At 36.7% G+C, this 18,878-nt stretch overlaps 1 protein-coding gene across 5 annotated transcripts in view; it reads left to right on the top strand.

Moving 5' to 3' along the window:
* The window catches only part of KLHL13 (kelch like family member 13), a 182,254-nt gene that overhangs the window by 143,191 nt on the left and 20,185 nt on the right, over nt 1–18,878 (top strand). For all 5 annotated transcript variants that reach the window (XM_062183168.1, XM_062183166.1, XM_062183167.1 and 2 more), the window contains 3 exons: nt 1,469–1,610; nt 14,710–14,842; nt 15,369–15,565. In XM_062183168.1, coding sequence (XP_062039152.1) covers nt 1,497–1,610; nt 14,710–14,842; nt 15,369–15,565 — 444 coding nt within the window. In that variant the 5' untranslated portion in view covers nt 1,469–1,496. The remainder of the gene's footprint in view (nt 1–1,468; nt 1,611–14,709; nt 14,843–15,368; nt 15,566–18,878) is intronic.

Raw genomic sequence — 18,878 nt, 5'->3', positions numbered from 1 at the left:
AAAACTTAAAATAAGTTTTAAGTGTTAAACAAAAAAGGAGATTTAATAGTACCTATAGTATCGTTAAAGGATTAAATGAACTCATGTGTATAAAATTCTTTGAAAAGTGTCTGACACAGAGTGACTTTTCAATAAATGGTCACTATTTATCTTTTAATTTTTAAAATGTATTTTCATTTTTACAAAAATGAGTGAAACAGATGCACAGATGTTTGTTCTACTGGTTAATTCCCCAAATGCCTGTGATAGCTGTGACTGGGCTAGTCTGAAGCCTAAGGCCAGGAAGCCAATCCAATTCTACCACATGGGTGACAAGGACCCAAATTCTTGAGCCATCACAGCTACTTCCCAGGATGCACATTAGCAAGAAGCTGAATTGCAAGCAGAGCTGGGATTTGAACCAGCTCTCCAAAATGGGAGAGTCTTAACCACTGAGCCAAATGCTCACCTCATTTTTATCTTTTTAAAATTTGATTTTTCGAATTAATTTTAACTGTGAAATGCACAATTTAATAGCATTGCTATCTAAATAGTAAAATACCAAAAAAAATTACCCTTGCCATTATGACTATAGTTTTGAATCATCTTTTAAATTTTTAAAAATTATTATTTGAAAAGCACAGTGAGAGTGAAGGTGGTGGAGGAAGAGAGATATTTTGCATCTGGCAGTGTGTCACAGTGGATTAAGCCTCTACCTGTTACTCCAGCACCACATATGGGTGCTGGTCTGCATCCTAGCTGTGCCACTTCTGATCCAGCTCCCTGCTGATGTGCCTGGGAAAGCAATGGAAGATGGCCCAAGTACTTGGGCTCTTGCCACCCATGTTGGAAACCTAGATGAAGCTCCTGGCTCCTGGTTTTGGCCTGGCCCAGCTCCAACCATTGTAGCCATCTGGGGAGGGAATAAGTGGGTGGAGATCTCTCAGTCTGCCTCTGTTTCTCTGTGTAACTTTGCCTTTCATTAAAAAACAAAAAGGATCTTCCATCTGCTGGCTCTCTCTCCAAATGGCTGGAATGGTTGAAGCCAGGAGTCAGGAAGTCCATCTGAATTTCTCATTTGAATGGTAGGTGCCCAAGCAGTTGCACCATCTTCTGCCTTCCCAAGCACATTAGCGGGGAGCTCTATCAGAAATAGATCAGCTGGGAGTTGAATTGTTACTCTGACATGTATGCTGGCATCACAGACGGTGGCTTAACCTACTGCATCACAACTCACTGTGCCAAACCTGCTATACCACATGCAGGCTTTTAAGTTGATTTTTTTAGTTGCTCTCCAAGGTAGAAAGTATAGATAATGCTTTACAAATATGTATTTTTTTCTGTGGTATAGTGGCATGAATCTAAAATATAGTGAAACAAAGTTTAGTATATCCTATAATTAGATGACTAGTGATAATGATTATTTAAATCTTATTGGGGTGAGTTATACATGTTTTAATTTGCCTTTCTTATTTTAAAAAACTTTCAGATCTCTCGTGGAAGAGGAAGACCAACACATGAAATTGTCCCTTGGAAGCAGCGAAATGGGCCTCTCATCCCATTTGCAGTCTTCCAAGGCAGGAACCACACGCATCTTTACCAGCAATACCCACAGTTCTGTGGTATTACAGGTAATCTCAGCCATTCCTTCTATAGTATTAACATGGCTTAAAAAAACAACCTGGAATTTTATGGTGTGAGATGTCAAAAGTCACCGGGAATGGGTCTAGGAACTTGCATTTCTAAATTCCAAGGCAATGCTGCGTGTTTGGGTAACATAGAGTCTTCTGTTACTACCAACAGGAGATTGAGTCCATAACCCCTCTCCACTCTCATACCAATTCCTTGGGTTCTCAAGGCAACTATATAAATTGATGAAGTATTTGTATATAACCTAAGTACCTCTTTCCATATACTTTAAAAATCTATAGTTTATACTCTCTAATATAAGTAAGTGAATAGCTGTTATGCTATATTATTTAGGATATGATGGCAAGATAAAAAGTCTGTATATGTTTAGCATAGATACAATCATCATAGGCATATGTTTATTTTCAACTCATGGTTGGTTTAATCCATAGATAAGGAACTGATGGGTACGGAGGGCCAACTTTGCTATTAGAACTACTGTTCTAGAGGCAAGGACTGTCTTCCTCCAAGAAATGTTACCCTCTCTATGATATATATTATAAATTATGACATTGGAGAGATGTTGGAAATTGCCTAAATTTGCATCAGTAGGAAATGGTTACATTAATTATATTGCATCAAAACTATGCCATACTCTCCAGTCACTAAAAAGAATGATATATATATATATATATATATATATATATATATATATATATATGTGTGTGTGTGTGTGTGTGTTAAATGGAAAGACTATGAGATATTAAATGAAAAAAATTAACAGGAAAATATGGTATATCCATACAGTGGAATGTGGATTAGGTGTATTCATAAAAAATGAGGTATTGATACATGGTACCATATGGATAAACCTTGGAAACACTATTCTAAGTGAAAGAGGCTAGTCTCAAAAGTCTATGTTGATGAAGTATCCAAAATAGGCAAAATTACAGAGACCCAAAGTGCACTCATATTTGTTTAGGGTTGGCAAAATTGGGTGAATATGAGAATGTTAGCTAAAGCACAAGATTACTTTTCCAAGTGAAAAAAATACTCTGAAGTTGACTGTGGAATTAGTTGCACTTATCTGTGAATATACTAAAACCATTTATTTGTATATTGTAAGTGCTTGAATTGTATATGAATTATATGTCAATAAAGCTGTTAAAATAATAGAGTGATATATATTATGTAATTCTTTATATTTGTAGAAAAAATATACAGTTTATATACATCGACATGAAAGTGAATGCATAGCAAAAAGTTTGGAAACATTAGTGAGGCTGATAAAGTCATGTTTTGCTCTATATAATGCTATACTGTTTTGTTTTTAACAGTGGAAATATTTTTCTGTGTGTCCTATGTAATTTTAGAAAGAATAGTTGACAAAACAAGCATAGTTGGATCTTAGAGCCCTCAGCTCTATTATGCTTTAGCCCATTGTTCCATGCTGGTGGTAAAAACTAGTGATGTGAAAGTAACCTGAAAGTTTTTATTACTTTAAGATCTTTGTTCAGCTGAATTTTTTACATTATTTTAATTTCTGTGCTGATAGACCTAGCACTCTCTGTTGTTGTTGAGAAACCTTGTATGCTCTGTTTAAAACTCTATTGAAAATTATGTTCTCACAAGTTGTCGTTTTTAGGCCAGGCACTAACAGTTCCTTTTGGTATTTAATCTTACATGTGTGGTCGTCAAGAGAACAAGCTAGAGAAGTGTTCAATATGTGTAATGTTATCATCGTTTTAAAATTAGTAATAACACCAACCCCATCTTCAGAAGGCATTGAAAGTACTGTGAGGAGAACAGATCCTTGGGGAGAAACTCTGCTAAGCAGTCTCACTCTGCAGAATTTCCCCTGCTTAACTGAAGTGAAAAGGACATGGGTTTCAACTCAAACTGAAATTCTAGTTGTACCACCTATTGTGTGACTTTGGGAAAGTCATTTGTCTTCTCTGGGTCATCTTCTTCATTTAAAATCTGGGTAAAAGATCCTAGGATTGACTGTCACAGTTCATGGAAAAGTAAGGTACATAATAAATTAATTTCTTACATCGAAGCTAAACAGAGGAGGTGTCAGAGGAAATAGAAATGGGTCAGAGGTGATTGGTGCACCAAATAAATTTTCTATTTGTTTGACTTGAGTGACTGTAGTGGATTATCCATCTCGAATAATCAGACTTCAGCAAACTAAATTGTCAAAGTACCTAAAAAGACATCTGATACCTAACAGGCTTGGGTTCCTAGCACCTGGAACATATCCTAAGGTAATTCATGATGGAATTAGCAATGCAGACACAATGCAAACTATTTCTACTCAAATAAAGAAGATTAACTGGGGTTAGCTGAAGTAGTGATTTGTAAAGTCTAGGATTATATTTTTTGTCACTCCTTGACTACTGCTATACCTATAGTTATATCTCATGGCCATCTTCCGTTCTTGGATTTCTCCCTGTTTTCAGAATGCCAGGTTATATTTTACATTTCCTTGATCGGTAATGATGTTGAACATGTTTTCATTTGTGCTTGTGGCCATTTGTATGTCCTCTTTGGAGAAATAGCTATTCCGATCCTTTGCCCAATTTTCATTTGGGTTCTTCATGTTACTCTAGGTAAAAATCCCTTGTACGTGATTTGCAAGTATTTTCTCTGAGCACTTTTAGTTTTTTGGTCCTTTGTTGCTCTGCCGTAACTGCCCTGCCAATCTTTAATCCTTTATCCATTCAGCCATATAATATTTGCTCCTGCATTGCCTTAGCAGATTTAAAAAGTACAGAGGGTCAAAGCAAAAGCCTGAAAGGTTTGATTTTTCATTGTCTACTAAATATATTGTTCTCTCACACTTTTTTAATACCCATTCTTACTCATTGGAATGCCCTCACTTTGTGTCTGATAAACCCATTTATTCATAATGACACATCTTAAGTTGTACCTTTTCTATAAAAGTTTTCTTGACCCAAACAGAGTCAGTGGCTGCGTCTGCTCCTGTTTTAACCCATATTAATATCATCAATCAATGAGATCCCTAAGACCTAAGTCTCACTAAGTACACATAGCAAGTCAGTGAAAAATACTAGGCCTTGAACCCAGTGTTTCTGACTATAAATTTGTATTTTTATTTCTTATGTTGCTGTAAACTGTATTGCTTATTAAAGTATGGCTATATTAAATATTAGTTAACTATAAGTATAAAATATGTATGCACAAAGGCTTATAGATATTTTGGCATGAATTTTATAGTAAAGATTTTATTCTTGATAAGAATAGCAGAATTTTTCATTGTTTAGAATATTTTCTTGTCTACCTGCCTTTCTTCCAAAATGAAAACACAAAAAGTTAACTGCCAGTTGTTAGCATCCTTGTTGGAACAAGGAGGCTAAACTAAAGTACCACACTTCAGCCTGTGCAGAGTATATTTAATGTAGACTTCTTATGTAGGTAAAAGGAAATAATTTTCTGATTATTTTCCACGCTTACTCAAACCCATAAAGGTTGAAAATTTCTACTGATTTGGTCATCTAGGCTGCTAATTGGCATTTTTCTCATTTTAAGGTCAGTGCATATCAGACTGCTCTTTTCAGGTTTTCCTCTATGTTAGCTGTTTAGAACTAAAATTTTGCAGAGAAAATAAAGTCCATGTAAGATATTTTTCTATAGACTTAAGCTATCTAGCTAATAGAATGTTAAAACAGTAGGCTGTTCCATGAATCTCTACAGGTTAATGTGTTGCATTCCACTGGGTTTATTTCAGTGTTTATCCTAAAGTAAACTTGTGGTTTGTTGATCATGGTCAAGTTGTAGAACTATACCCTATTTAAAAACTTTATGATCATAAGATAAACAATATAGTGTTTACACAGGAAGCGGGCATAATGATTAGGTCAAATTACGTTTTCATAAAAGAGGAGCTAAATCTAAATTGTTGAGATTTTTTAAATGACAATGATACTTTTTCTTTTCAGTTCCTGAATGACAGCTAAAATATAGAGAAATGGGTCTATAGTTTCTCCTGGTCATAGCTCTTGGGACATTCAGGTTGGAGTACAATAAACTATTCTTATATTTTCAATTGAGTGTTTATAAATTGAAAGATTATGTAGCTCTTTCCCTTTTTAGGTCAGTTTAGTGTTGTTATTGCATTCTCAATTGTATATTATTGTTTACTTAACATGTGTTGAAGTGATACATGGGACAAGCCTATCCAACTCTAGGGTCATGTATTCTGTGATGACTAATTTCAGTTTCTGACTGTTGGTGGTGTGTAGCAATACATTTAATTAATTATTGATCCTGCAACTTTGGTTAACTGACTTACTAGTTCTAGGAGCTTTTCTGTAGATAGTATAGAATTTTCTACATAGGTGATCATTTTGCCTATAAGTTAAGATAATTTTATTTCTTCCTTTCCTGGATTTTATTTCTTTTTCTTGTTTTACTGCACTGAGTAGAACCTCTAGAAAAATGTGAAAGTGATGAGGGAGTATATTCTTGCTTTGTTCTTGATGGTAGGGGTAGGAGGACTTAGTGTCTTCAGCTATGATGTTAGTTATATGTTTGAGGAAATTCCCCATGAAGTGTGCTGAGAGATTTTTAAAATTGTTAATCAATGTTGGATGTTTTTCAAATGCTTTTTAAGTAGCTATTGAGTTGATCTTACTGGTTTTTTCTTAGTTTGTTTATATGGTGAAATATACTTTTCCTCAATACTGAGACAAAGTCCTTTTGTGTACTCTATCTAAGGCTCCAGCAACACAAAGTTACTCCACTCCTGTGGTTTGAGTAGGAACTATTCCTAGACCTTTGTGAGCCTTGACGGGTGTACTTGTGTTCCACTTAGGTGGTTTTTCCTCCTGACAAATGTACTTATTCAGTTGAATACTCAAGGGCAAATATTATCAGATCTCCAGGGTACCCTTTTCATGCAGATCTCTTCTCTTGTATTCTGTTCTACAAACTAAGCTGCCTTGATTTCCCCAGACTCTTTGCCCCAGGAGAATGTTGTGCTTTGCCAGAGTCCCCACTCCAGGCACCTCTGCCCGGAATTTCTAGGAAGAATGCTGCAACACTTGTAGGGCTAACCTAACTAGTAAGCCCTTAATTCATTTCTCATCTTTCACAGCTCCCTCTCCTTCAATATTTAAATTTTTTCATACTAGAGTTTTTTTTTTTCTGATTTTAAGATATTTCAGGAGGTAACGTAAATCTGTTTATTCATGTTCATTCACTGGAAACAAATTTGTAGGATATAATTAAATGGTAAATTGTGAAATCCAGACTAAAGAGACCTAATTATTTTCGAAGATATTTGATTAAAGATAGCTTTATAGAGGAGGTAATATTTGAACTAACCTTTGAAAATAGGAGAACATCCCAATGAAAAATACTGGCATAAATAAAGTGTTAGAAAAGGAGTAAACCTGGTTTTTACCAGTGAGACAGTTTAGAGAACAACCTGATAAGATGGGTCAGAGTACAATGGAAAAACATAGAAAATAAGGTTGAATTTTTGGGTTAGAGCCAGATTAGAGAAGTGTTTGAAAACCACGAGTTGTGATATAACACAGTGACAGGGAGCCATTAGAAGTTTTTAAACTCTAACCAGTGTTCTATGAGTTTAGTATTAATATAAACTGTCATGTACAACCTATATTTCTTTTAAGTACATCTGTTCCTTTTCTGTCCTCTGTACAAGATGGAGAGCAATGTCATAAAAAATAACTTGTATTATTTTGATCAAATACATTTACTTGAAAACTGGAGGAAATTCACTCCTTAACCTTCTTTTCTTTAGTTCCTTAATCTTTGCTCATAAAACATTTTCCATTAATTTTATTACTCCTTGAGAACCTTTTCTTTATTTACTTCCTTTTCAAAATTACAATGATCAAAGCTAGATATAATATGCTAGTAAGTTATTTCTAATGCAGAATTTAGTGGGAAGATTTGCTTATCAGATTTCCTTCTTTTTTAACTTTTATTTAATAAATATAAATTTCCAAAGTACAGCTTATGGATTACAATGGCTTCCCCCCCATAACTTCCCTCCCACCCGCAACCCTCCCATCTCCCAATCCCTCTCCCATTCCATTCCCTTCAAGATTTATTTTCAATTATCTTTATATACAGAAGATCAATTTAGTATATATTAAGTAAAGATTTCAACAGTTTGCACCCACACAGAAACACAAAGTGTAAAATACTGTTCAGTACTAGCTATAGCATTAAATCACATTGAATAACACATTAAGGACAGAGATCCTACATGAGGAGTAAGTGCACAGTGGCTCCTGTTGTTGACTTAACAAATTGACACTCTTGTTTATGGCATCAGTAATCTCCCTTTGCTCTTGTCATGAGTTGCCAAGGCTACGGAAGCCTTTTGAGTTCGCTGACTCTGATCTTATTTTGACAAGGTCATAGTCAAAGTGGAAGTTCTCTCCTCCCTTCAGAGAAAGGTACCTCCATCTTTGATGGCCCCTTCATTCTGCTGGGATCTCACTTGCAGAGATCTTTCATTTAGTTGTTTTTTTTTTTTTTTTTTTTTTTTGTTTTTGTTTTTTTTTTGCCGGAGTGTCTTGGCTTTCCATGCCTGAAATACTCTCATGGGCTCTTCAGCCAGATCTGAATGCCTTAAGGGCTGATTCTGAGGCCAGAGTGCTGTTTAGGACATCTGCCATTCTATGAGTCTGCTGTGTATCCCACTTCCCATGTTGGATCGTTCTCTCCCTTTTTGATTCTATCAGTTAGTAGTAGCAGACACTAGTCTTGTTTATGTGATCCCTTTGACTCTTAGACCTATCATTATGGTCAACTGTGAACTGAAATTGATCACTTGGACTAGTGAGATGGCATTGGTAGATGCCACCTTGATGGGATTGTATTGGAATCCCCTGGCACATTTCTAACGCCACCATTTGGGACAAGTCAGATTGAGCATGTCCTAAATTGTACATCTCCTCCCTCTCTTATTTCCACTCTTATATTTAACAGAGATCACTTTTCAGTTAAATTTAAACACTTAAGAATAATTGTATGTTAATTAAAGAGTTCAACCTATAGTATTAAGTAGAACAAAAAAAATAGTAAAAGGAATAAAGGAGTAAGTTGTTCGACAGTCAGGACAAGGGCTGATCAAGTCACTGTTTCTCATAGTGTCTATTTCCTTCTAATAACTGAGACCATCAGTGTAATTTTTTTGCAGAGTGATAATATAAGCTATTTATAGCCAACTTTAATATTTTTTAAACATTTGAGAGGGAAGGAGAAGGTGAGGAGAGACAGAGAGTAACATAAAAAGAGTGAACAGGAGAGAGACCAATTTTCCATCCACTGGTTCACTACAGACTGAAGCCAGGCATCAGGAACTCAATCCAGGATGTCCACATGAGTGACAAAGACCCACATACTTGAGCCATCACCTGCTGCCTCCCGGAGTTTGTTAGCAGGAACCTGGAATCAGAAATGGAGCAGGAATTGTAACCCAGGCAATGTGCTATGGAACACAGGCTTACTAATTGTCAGCCTAAACACCAGCTCCCCAAACCAACTTTTCATACACATTATTAATAACTTGTCCTGTCATTATAGTTTTTATTATTTTCAACTCATTCTCTTGTATTGATATGATTATAAAATTTGTCAAGCTTACTTAATATATTTTAGATGTTCAGGGTATTAGATATTTACCTTTTACTTGTTAGCATTTAACGTTTTGATGTATTGGATAAGTTTAGTACAGAGAAGGAAAAATACTTTTTTAATAAAGATTTATTTATTTGTTTGAAAGGGAGAGATAGAGAAGGAGAGAGAGAGGAGAGAGATCTTCCATATGCCGGTTCACTCCCCAAATGGCTGCAGTAGTCAGGGTTGGACCAGGCTGATGCCAGGAGCTTCTTCCAGGTTTCCCACAGTGAGTGCAGGGGCTGAAGCACTGGGGCCATTTTCCGCTGCTTTCCCAGACACAGTAGCAGGGAGCTGTATGGGAAGTGGACAGCTGGGACTCAAACTGGTGCTCATAAGGCATGCTGACACTGCAGGGGTAGGCTTACACTTCTATGCCACACTGGTTTGCCCTGGAAAACTACTTTTTAGTGCTTCTTTTTTTCCTTTCAAATGATATAGAGGAGAAAAAATGGAGACATTTATAGAAGGAAGAAAGAGAAATGTTAAATTGAGGACAGACCCGGTGGCCTTTGCGCCTGCGTGGGTGCCGGCTTGCAGCTGGTGCTGGACCTGAGAGCCGGAGGGGCGTGCGCGCGTGCCCTTGCCCTGTTGCACGCGCGGTGTCACCTTGGGTGCTCACAGGACCCGGAGCCAGGGCCATAAAAAAAAATTGAGGACAGAAAAGTGCTGCTTAATTCAAAACCAATACACAGAAATGAGACAGAATATTGAGTTTAAATTGATACAAACCATTTTTTTAAAAAAATAATATTTATTTTTAAGGCAGAGTTGTAGGGAAATAGAGAGAGATGGAGAGAGAGAGATCTTTCATACACTGGTTTATTCCCCAGGCAGCAACTTTACCAGCTACATCACAATGACACAAGCCATTTTAAGGACACTCTTAAAAAAGTGGAAACTGAGAAATTTGTATAAAGCAGAGCTGTATAGGTGTATAGTGGAATAGCATATGGAGATACAGAGCAAAGTTTATACAAAGCTGACAAAAGTAGTGACTACAAATTTGGAAGAAAATGATTTTACAACAGAAGGACACATTTTAAGTATAGGATAGGTTTGAAAGTCTTCCTAGAGTTAAATAAGAGGAAAGATAACAGTGAAAGCAAAAAGTAGATATATAGAAAAATAGATGAGAATTGTAGAGGTAAATGATGTATTTTTCATTTTTTAAAGATTTATTTATTTATTTGAAGGTCAGAGTTACACACAGAGAGAAGGAGAGGCAGAGAGAGAGAGGTCTTCCATCCGCTGGTTCACTCTCCAATTGGCCTCAAGGGCTGGAGCTGCTCTGATCCAGAGCCAGGAGCCAGGAGCTTCTTCTGGGTCTCCAATGCTGGTGCAGGGGCCCAAGGAGTTGGGTCATCTTTTATTGCTTTCCCAGGCCATAGCAGAGAGCTGGATCGGAAGTGGAGCAGCAGGGTCTCGAACCGGTGCCCATATAGGATGCTGGCACTGCAGGCGGCGGCTTTACCTGCTACACCACAGGGCAGGCCCCCAGCATTTTTCCTTTTAATATGTGCATAGATGTAGAGAAAGGACTCCTTCTTACATATAACAATGTGTGGGTGTAGAGGAAACTTCTCTTTAGACAGAGCTGTGATATACAGGAACCGGACAAGATATTAAGACTATGAATTGACAGATCTCATTGGGATCAAGATAGTAATGATCTGGAATACAAGTAACAAATATGGGATCGAATAATAGTGGGATCATTCATTTATGCCTTTGAAAATAAATGTTCTAAAATATAAAGGAAACTATTTTGCATTCAGGGAAAATAAATGTAAAATCTCAAAAGCAGATATGTTCCCAAAGGCAGAAAAATTAAGCATAGAATCGAAGATACACAGAATGTGATAAGTCATCTAGGCACTTCAGCTTCTTTACTTTTGTGGCCTTCCGTTTAAAAAGAGAAAGTAAAATGATCAAATATGTGAAGAAGATAAAGGCTCTTGGTGTCACAACTGAGCTATCTCGCTTTTGAGGATTTTGCACACACCTGCACAAATAATTTTAATGGAATGTAGAAGGAATGTGAAATGACAGTTAATACAAGAAGCATTAGCCATTCCTTTTTTAAGAGGGGGAAATAAGAAATATAAAATAGTAGGAATGGAGCTCACCAACTTTACTCAATTCAAATTGTAAAATGTTTGTAGAAATATTTTATAGGCAGGAGAGCTTAGCAAATGAGCCAAGTTCTTTTTTATTTTTTTAAAGAAAGTAACTGATTGTATCCAGTTATTGCCTTTGACTAAATAACAGTGATTGCTTTTCATGACTATTATCTACATAAGCTTTAGGGAAGTTCAAAATTATTTGGTAACTAAAAATAAAGGAGGAATACAGTACCTAGTCTATTCTCATTAGTGTCTTCACATCTTCTTTTTTTCTTGCCAGTACCTAAGGTATGATATTTCTCCCAAGACAAATCAAATCTTTTGATTTGCTAGAAGTATCAAAACTTTAAAAATACACTCTTTAAACCATTATCCAATTATAAGAATATCTTACACAGATATACTCACACAAGTAAGTATATGTTTAAGAAGGTTCATTGTGCCACTGCTTATTATTGTAAAAGTTGAGAGATAACCTAAGTGTTCAAGCAGAGGAGAATAGATGAAGAACTTGTGGTTGCCATCACTATGTTTCTGCCAAAAAGAATGAAGTAAATTTATGTGCACCAAGATAGAAGTCCATGTTATCTGCTGAAGTGAATTTGAAAATGCACAACAGCATGTATTGTATCTCATTTTTTAAAAATTCTCTATTCCTACAAGCATCTTCCACTTTGACTATGACCTTGTCGAAATAAGATCAAAGTCGGTGAACTCAGAAGGCTTCCATAGCCTTGACAACTCATGACAAGAGCAAAGGGAGATTACTGATGCCATAAACAAGAGTGTCAATTTGTTAAGTCAACAACAGGAGCCACTGTGCACTTACTCCTCATGTAGGATCTCTGTCCTTAATGTGTTGTTCAATGTGAATTAATGCTATAACTAGTACTCCAACAGTATTTTACACTTTGTGTTTCTGTGTGGTTGCAAACTGTTGAAATTTTTACTTAATATATACTAAATTGATCTTCTATATATAAAGATAATTGAAAATGAATCTTGAAGGGAATGGAATGGGAGAGGGATCGGGAGATGGGAGGGTTGCGGGTGGGAGGGAAGTTATGGGTGGGGGGGAAAGCCATTGTAATCCATAAGCTGTACTTTGGAAATTTATATTTATTAAATTAAAGTTAATTTAAAAAAACACAAAATCTTGAAGTACAATATGTACTGAACAATTAACAGTGGTTACTTTTAGTAAGTAGAAGTTTTCAAATAAATTTGAGGGAATAAAAAACCCAAGGCCTTGGGAACTAGTTTTTCTTTCCCAAACTGACTACCTTAGCATTTTTCATCTGACCTAAACAAATGGGACACAATTCATTTCATTAATGGGAGAACTATCATAGTTTCTGGTTTCTAATTAATTGGCCACAAAATTTAAGTTATACACAAGGAGACTACATGGATTTAAAGTACTTTCTGTGGTTTCTGACTTAAAATTTAATTGTTGCTGTTGTTGTTCATGTTGTTAATTGAACATGGGGAATTGAAAGATGCTTGTCCCTCAGCTGTTCCAGTTACCGGTTTCTTTTTTCCCTTGACCATTTTAATCTTCCACCCCAGTGTCATCATTTGATAATTACAATTATTCATCCACATTTGAAGGTGAATACCACAAACTTAATGCATTTGAGACTTCATGTGAATTTTAAAAGAACACTTCTCCAGCATGAGAACATTCCCTAAAAATTGACATCTTTTACAAGATGAGTTATTCTTTTACTGTTCTTAGAACTGTTTTTATGGAATGCATGAAACTGTTCTCTTTACATTAATAAAAATAAAAATAAATAAAATTACTTATTTGTGAAACTAAGAGAAAAAGAAAGAGCTTCCTTCCACTGATCCGATCCACTTCCCAAATTCTTGCAATGGCTGGGGTTTGTGCCAGGGCTGCATCTGGGAACCAGGAATTCCATCCAGGAACTTAACTACTTCGTGCCATCATTGCTGCCTCCCAAGGTCTACATAAGCAGGAAGCTGGAGCCAGGAATCCAACCCAGGCACACTGATGTGGGACGTGGGTGTCTTAATTACAGGTCTTCCCTGCTAGGTCAAATGCCTACTCCATGAATAACAAGGACAGCAGACAAATTAGCAGTGGAAACTGAAAATAGCGGGGTGGAATGTGTAACATTTGTGTCTACAAAGGAAAAAAAGGCCTTTTGGAAATGTTTTATTTGTGAATAGGAACATATGGCAATTATTGTCAGAGAAAGAAAACTATGATACATAATTGCATTTTAGAGTATACATGTGATGCATAAATATTTTGGCATAAAATATTCATCTTCATAGAGAATAAAGAGGGTAGATTAAGTAAGTGCTTTGAATGTCCAGTTCTGTAGATCCAAGCATTTTGTAAAAGATTTGTTTATTTGAAACAGTAACTGGGTGGGTTGGGGAGGTGGTGTGTGTGGATCTTCATCTGCTGGTTCATTCACCAAGTGGCCACTACAGCCAGGTCTGGGCCAGGCTGAGCGAGGAACCAGGAATTCCATATGGGTCTCCCACATGAATGGCAGGGGCCCCAGCACTTGGGCCATCATTTTCTGCTTTCCCAGGTGTGTTAGCAGGAAGCTGGATGGGAAAGTGTGCAACCAGAACTCAGACAATACCTTCAACATGAAGTGGCAGCACAAAATCTTAAACAGTGGCTTAACTCATTGTGCCACAATTCCATCTCTTCCTTTATTCTTAATATCTATTTTAAAAAGATTTATTTTATTTATTTGAAAGGCAGAGTAACAGAGATGGAGGGAGGGAGGGAGGGAGAGAAGAAGAGAGGGAGAGAGAGAGAGAATGAGAATGAGAATGAGACTATCTTACATCTACTGGTTCACTCACCAGGTGACTGTATTGACTGGGGCTGGGCCAAGCCAAAGCCAGGAGCCTGGAACTCCATCCAGGTCTCCGACATGGGTGGCAGGAATTCAAGCAATTGGGCCATCTTCTACTGAATTCCTGGGCAGATTAGCAGGGAACTGGATCAGAAATGGAGCAGCTGAGATTCCAGCTGGTGCTCTGATATGGGATGCAGGTGTCACAGATGGAAGCTTGCGCCACAAAGCTGGTCCCTGTTCTTAATCTAAATGTCTTAGTTTTACCTTTTTTATACAACATAATAAAATTTACACTACCACATATCATGACATGTTTAGTTTTTCTTCTCCTAATCATTGTTCCAAATATGTTGCACTACATTAATATTAGAAACAGAATTTTAGCAAGAGAGGTGTATAGCCTCATCTTACCTTGCTTAGTAGCTCAACTCATGCTTTTGTTATAGGGCTTTGACCAGCTGCGGCTTGAAGGATTGCTTTGTGATGTGACCCTGATGCCAGGTGACACAGATGATGCCTTCCCTGTGCATAGAGTTATGATGGCATCTGCTAGTGATTACTTCAAGGCTATGTTCACAGGTAATTTGACTTTTAAACTCTGCATCCTCATTTAAGAAATAGGAAAACCCCGTGTTTATATCTAAATTAAGACATGGCATTCAGTTGTTTTTGTCTGTCTTTAGAAAAGGAAAAAGTATCAAAAGGAATACATAACAGTATGAATGGTTGTGATTACCATAGTTTTAACATGAGAAATTGATGCACTTTTTCATGCTGTCTACTTTTATTTCAGATTGTAGAAAAAATGTGTGACTAGGCCACCAGAGAACCTGTATCCCAGGAATACAATCTTTAGTCATTCAAAAGATACAAAGTGACAGGAAAACATTTTGGAAGCACTTGCATCATATATGACCTCCATTAGTATAAAGATAATCCTTTTTAAGTACTCTCTTTTAACTGTAAAATATGCAGAAGCTAACCCTGATAGAAATGCTTACACAGAATGAGACTTCTCCTTGATTTTATTGCATCTAATTAGCAGCAGAAGTGAATTTGACCTTAATTATCCACCTTCATTTAATTGAATGTCTTTTTATTTCAGGTGGAATGAAAGAACAAGATTTAATGTGCATTAAGCTTCATGGTGTGAGCAAAGTCGGTCTAAGGAAAATTATTGATTTCATTTATACTGCAAAACTTTCTCTTAATATGGACAACCTTCAAGACACACTGGAAGCTGCTAGCTTTCTACAGATTCTGCCAGTTTTGGACTTCTGTAAAGTATTTCTCATTTCTGGGGTAAGATATTTCCAATCTTTTTTTTTTTTTTTTGACAGGCAGAGTGGATAGTGAGAGAGAGACAGAGAGAAAGGTCTTCCTTTTGCCATTGGTTCACCCTCCAATGGCCGCCGTGGTAGGCACGCTGCGGCCGGTGCACCGCACTGATCCGATGGCAGGAGCCAGGTGCTTATCCTGGTCTCCCATGGGGTGCAGGGCCCAAGCACTTGGGCCATCCTCCACTGCACTGCCTGGCCACAGCAGAGAGCTGGCCTGGGAGAGGGGCAACCGGGTGATATTTCCAATCTTATTTTTCCTGAGGTAGATTCTGATGTAGCCTGTTTGTATCAGGGCTGATGAAATCTACTGTGTAGACATGTCAAACTCTTATAGTTAGACTGGTGTCATGTGGTCTGGAAACTTAAGCTGAGATTAAAACAAGTACTTTTTTTTTTTTTAACAAAAATGGAATCATTTAATAAAAGCAACTGTGCAAGTATATGACATAAGATAGTAATAGTGTTTGGTAAAGATATGCAAGTATAACTTAACCTGTTTGATAATGTTATATACTCTAATCTGGTTTTATTCATCTTAATGATTTTATATAAATATACTTCTTATAATTACATGGAAAAGTAATCTGAGCTTCTAGAAGTCTTTAAAAATATACTTGGTGATGTTTTTCTTCCTTTAATGTATGAGTTTAGTATTTATGTGCAAACTGGTAAGGATATGAGTTTTGATTTCATACAAACATCACTCCCTGAATAGTGTTTACCTGTTTTTAATAGATAAGTGGCCATCAAAGAAGGATGTACTTTTCTATGAAGGGAGGAGAGAACTTCTACTTTGTTTATGGCCTCGTCTAAATACTGACTGAGTTTGTGGATTCTAAAGGCTTCAGTAGCCTAGGTGGCTCATGTCAGGAGCCTCTGGTGATCACTGATGTCATACATGAGTGTTAACTTAAATTAACACCAGGAATCACTATGCACTTACTTCCCATGAAGGACCTCTGTCCTCAATGAGCTGTATTATGAGAATTAACTGTAAAACTTGTTCTCAAATAGTTTGTGTGTGTGTGTGTGTGTGTGTCTGTGCATATTGTTGAAATCTTTCCTCAGTATAGAATTGGTCTTCTATGTATAAATTTAATTGAAAATGAATCTTAATAGAGAATGGGACTGGGAATGGGAGAGAGAGGAGGAGGTGGGTGGGAGGGCAGGTGTGGTGGGAACAATCACTATAGTCCTAAAGTTGTACTTATGAAATTTATACTTATTAAATAAATGATTTCTTTGGGAAAAAATAGATGAGGGCACATACAGCTAGCAATCCATTAAGTGCTTAGTCATCAGTCATGTACTTCCCTTTTAAAGATGGTGTTTTATTTTAGTTGAGACTCTTAAATTTTGCTTCTCAGAAACCAAATGCCTCTGTTGTAGCATTTCCAGGATTCATAGGTTTTGACTTCATGATTAAAAAGTTATGACAGTAGTAATTTTGATACATTTTCCAGTTCAGTATGCTGATGAATTACACATTGTTCTCTAATTGGTTTTAACTCATACGAACTTTAATATTGGTAAATAATGGCTGTAGTTGTTAAAAACCTTACATTTTTTGAACATGGAACCTGTTTGAAAACACCAAGTTTCAAGAGAATGAGTCCTTAGTTTAACAAGGTACTCTTCATCTTAAGAAGTCAGTCAATAGCTAATAAAACTAAGACATTGAAAGTGTGTTTTCCTGTATGTTTGTTTCCATTTTGGATTACTCACACTAATATCTCACAATAACTTGGAAAATTTTAAACAAAATGCTCTTTTAAAGAGCTTTATGGCAGCATGGTGTTATATCCTTGAGTTGTGTTGTTTTACAAGTAGCCCAAGTGAAAGATTTAAAAAAAAATTCTCTCACAAGCTAGGTTATAGATATTTTTGAAATGTAATTATCTCTTATTTTAAGAACTGTGTAGACAGGTCAGCGCCGGGGCTCACTTGGCTAATCCTCCGCCTGCAGCGCCGGCACCCCGGGTTCTAGTCCCGGTTGGGGAGCCGGATACTAGTCTCGGTTGCTCCTCTCCCAGTCCATCTCTCTGCTGTGGCCCGGGAGTGCAGTGGAGGATGGCCCAAGTGCTTGGGTCTCTGAACCCGCATGGGAGACTGGGAAAAAGTACCCGGCTCCTGGCTTTGGATCGGCACAGTGCTGGCCACAGTGGCCACTTGGGGAGTGAACCAACGGAAGGAAGACCTTTCTGTCTCTCTCACTGTCTAACTCTGCCTGGCAAAAACAAACAAACAAACAAAAAGAACTGTGTGGTGAAGTCAAATGTTATAAGGAAATGTTCTTATTTTTAATGATATAGTGCAATTAAAGCTCACATAAAGCACTACATGGATTTCTGGAAAGAAAACATTCTCTCTGATACAATTCTATATTTTAATCATTTGTGTGAATGAGGAGAAGCAGTGGTACATGAAATGTGAGTTAACAAATAACCCAGAAGGCAGTTAGATACTATTTTTAAACAATAGCTTTAAAAATGATACTAAAGCCACAATGGTGTTTGGGATAAAGATACCAGTTTTCTGTAACAGTATCAATGTCAGTAAAACAAGAACTCACCCCCTCCTAGCTTGGCTATCCTTTGCAGTAGCACTGTCCTCTTTTGGTGCAAATTAGTACTAGGATTTATATGATCTGGAATTTTTGTTCTTGCTATGCTATTTTCTTGGTCGTTATGGACGAGAAGACTATGAATGAATACAAAATGGTGAAACAGGGAAGGCTAAAAATCAGAGAAGTTAAACATTTCCATAAAACTAAAAGCATTCACATATCATGGAGATAATGGAAAATTATCTTTGTTTAGTCATACATGCCTTTAGATGTTAACTTAGCTTTTGTCTTTGTGACATTGTACAACTACAACAAGCTAAATACTGTGCATTCCCTCATTTAAAAGCAGGTTGAAGTGAAGTTTTTTTGTTCATCATTTGCTTGCAATTTGAAGTTTGTAAATTGGCATTTGCCCTGCAAAGTTACTCTTTTGGAAGATTGGGCTCATCTACAAAACAAACCAAATTTAACATCAGATTGCTGAACTAGGATATTTGGAATTGAACTGGAAATATAATTTAAATACACAGATGTATAGAATACATAGAATAAAGATTTGGAATAAGTCATTTATTTTATATGAAAATGTATTTAATCAGAATGGAGTTGCCATTGGCCTTTATACTTGGTATGATACTCTTTCTTTATATTTTCTTTTTTCTCTTTGCTACAATTATCATTACTTCCACCTGTATAGTTAGTAGCAATG

The sequence above is a fragment of the Lepus europaeus genome, chromosome X (genome assembly GCF_033115175.1).
Source record: "Lepus europaeus isolate LE1 chromosome X, mLepTim1.pri, whole genome shotgun sequence".
In the NCBI taxonomy this organism is placed as follows: Eukaryota; Metazoa; Chordata; class Mammalia; order Lagomorpha; family Leporidae; genus Lepus; species Lepus europaeus.
This window is presented reverse-complemented; position numbering and strand designations above follow the sequence as displayed.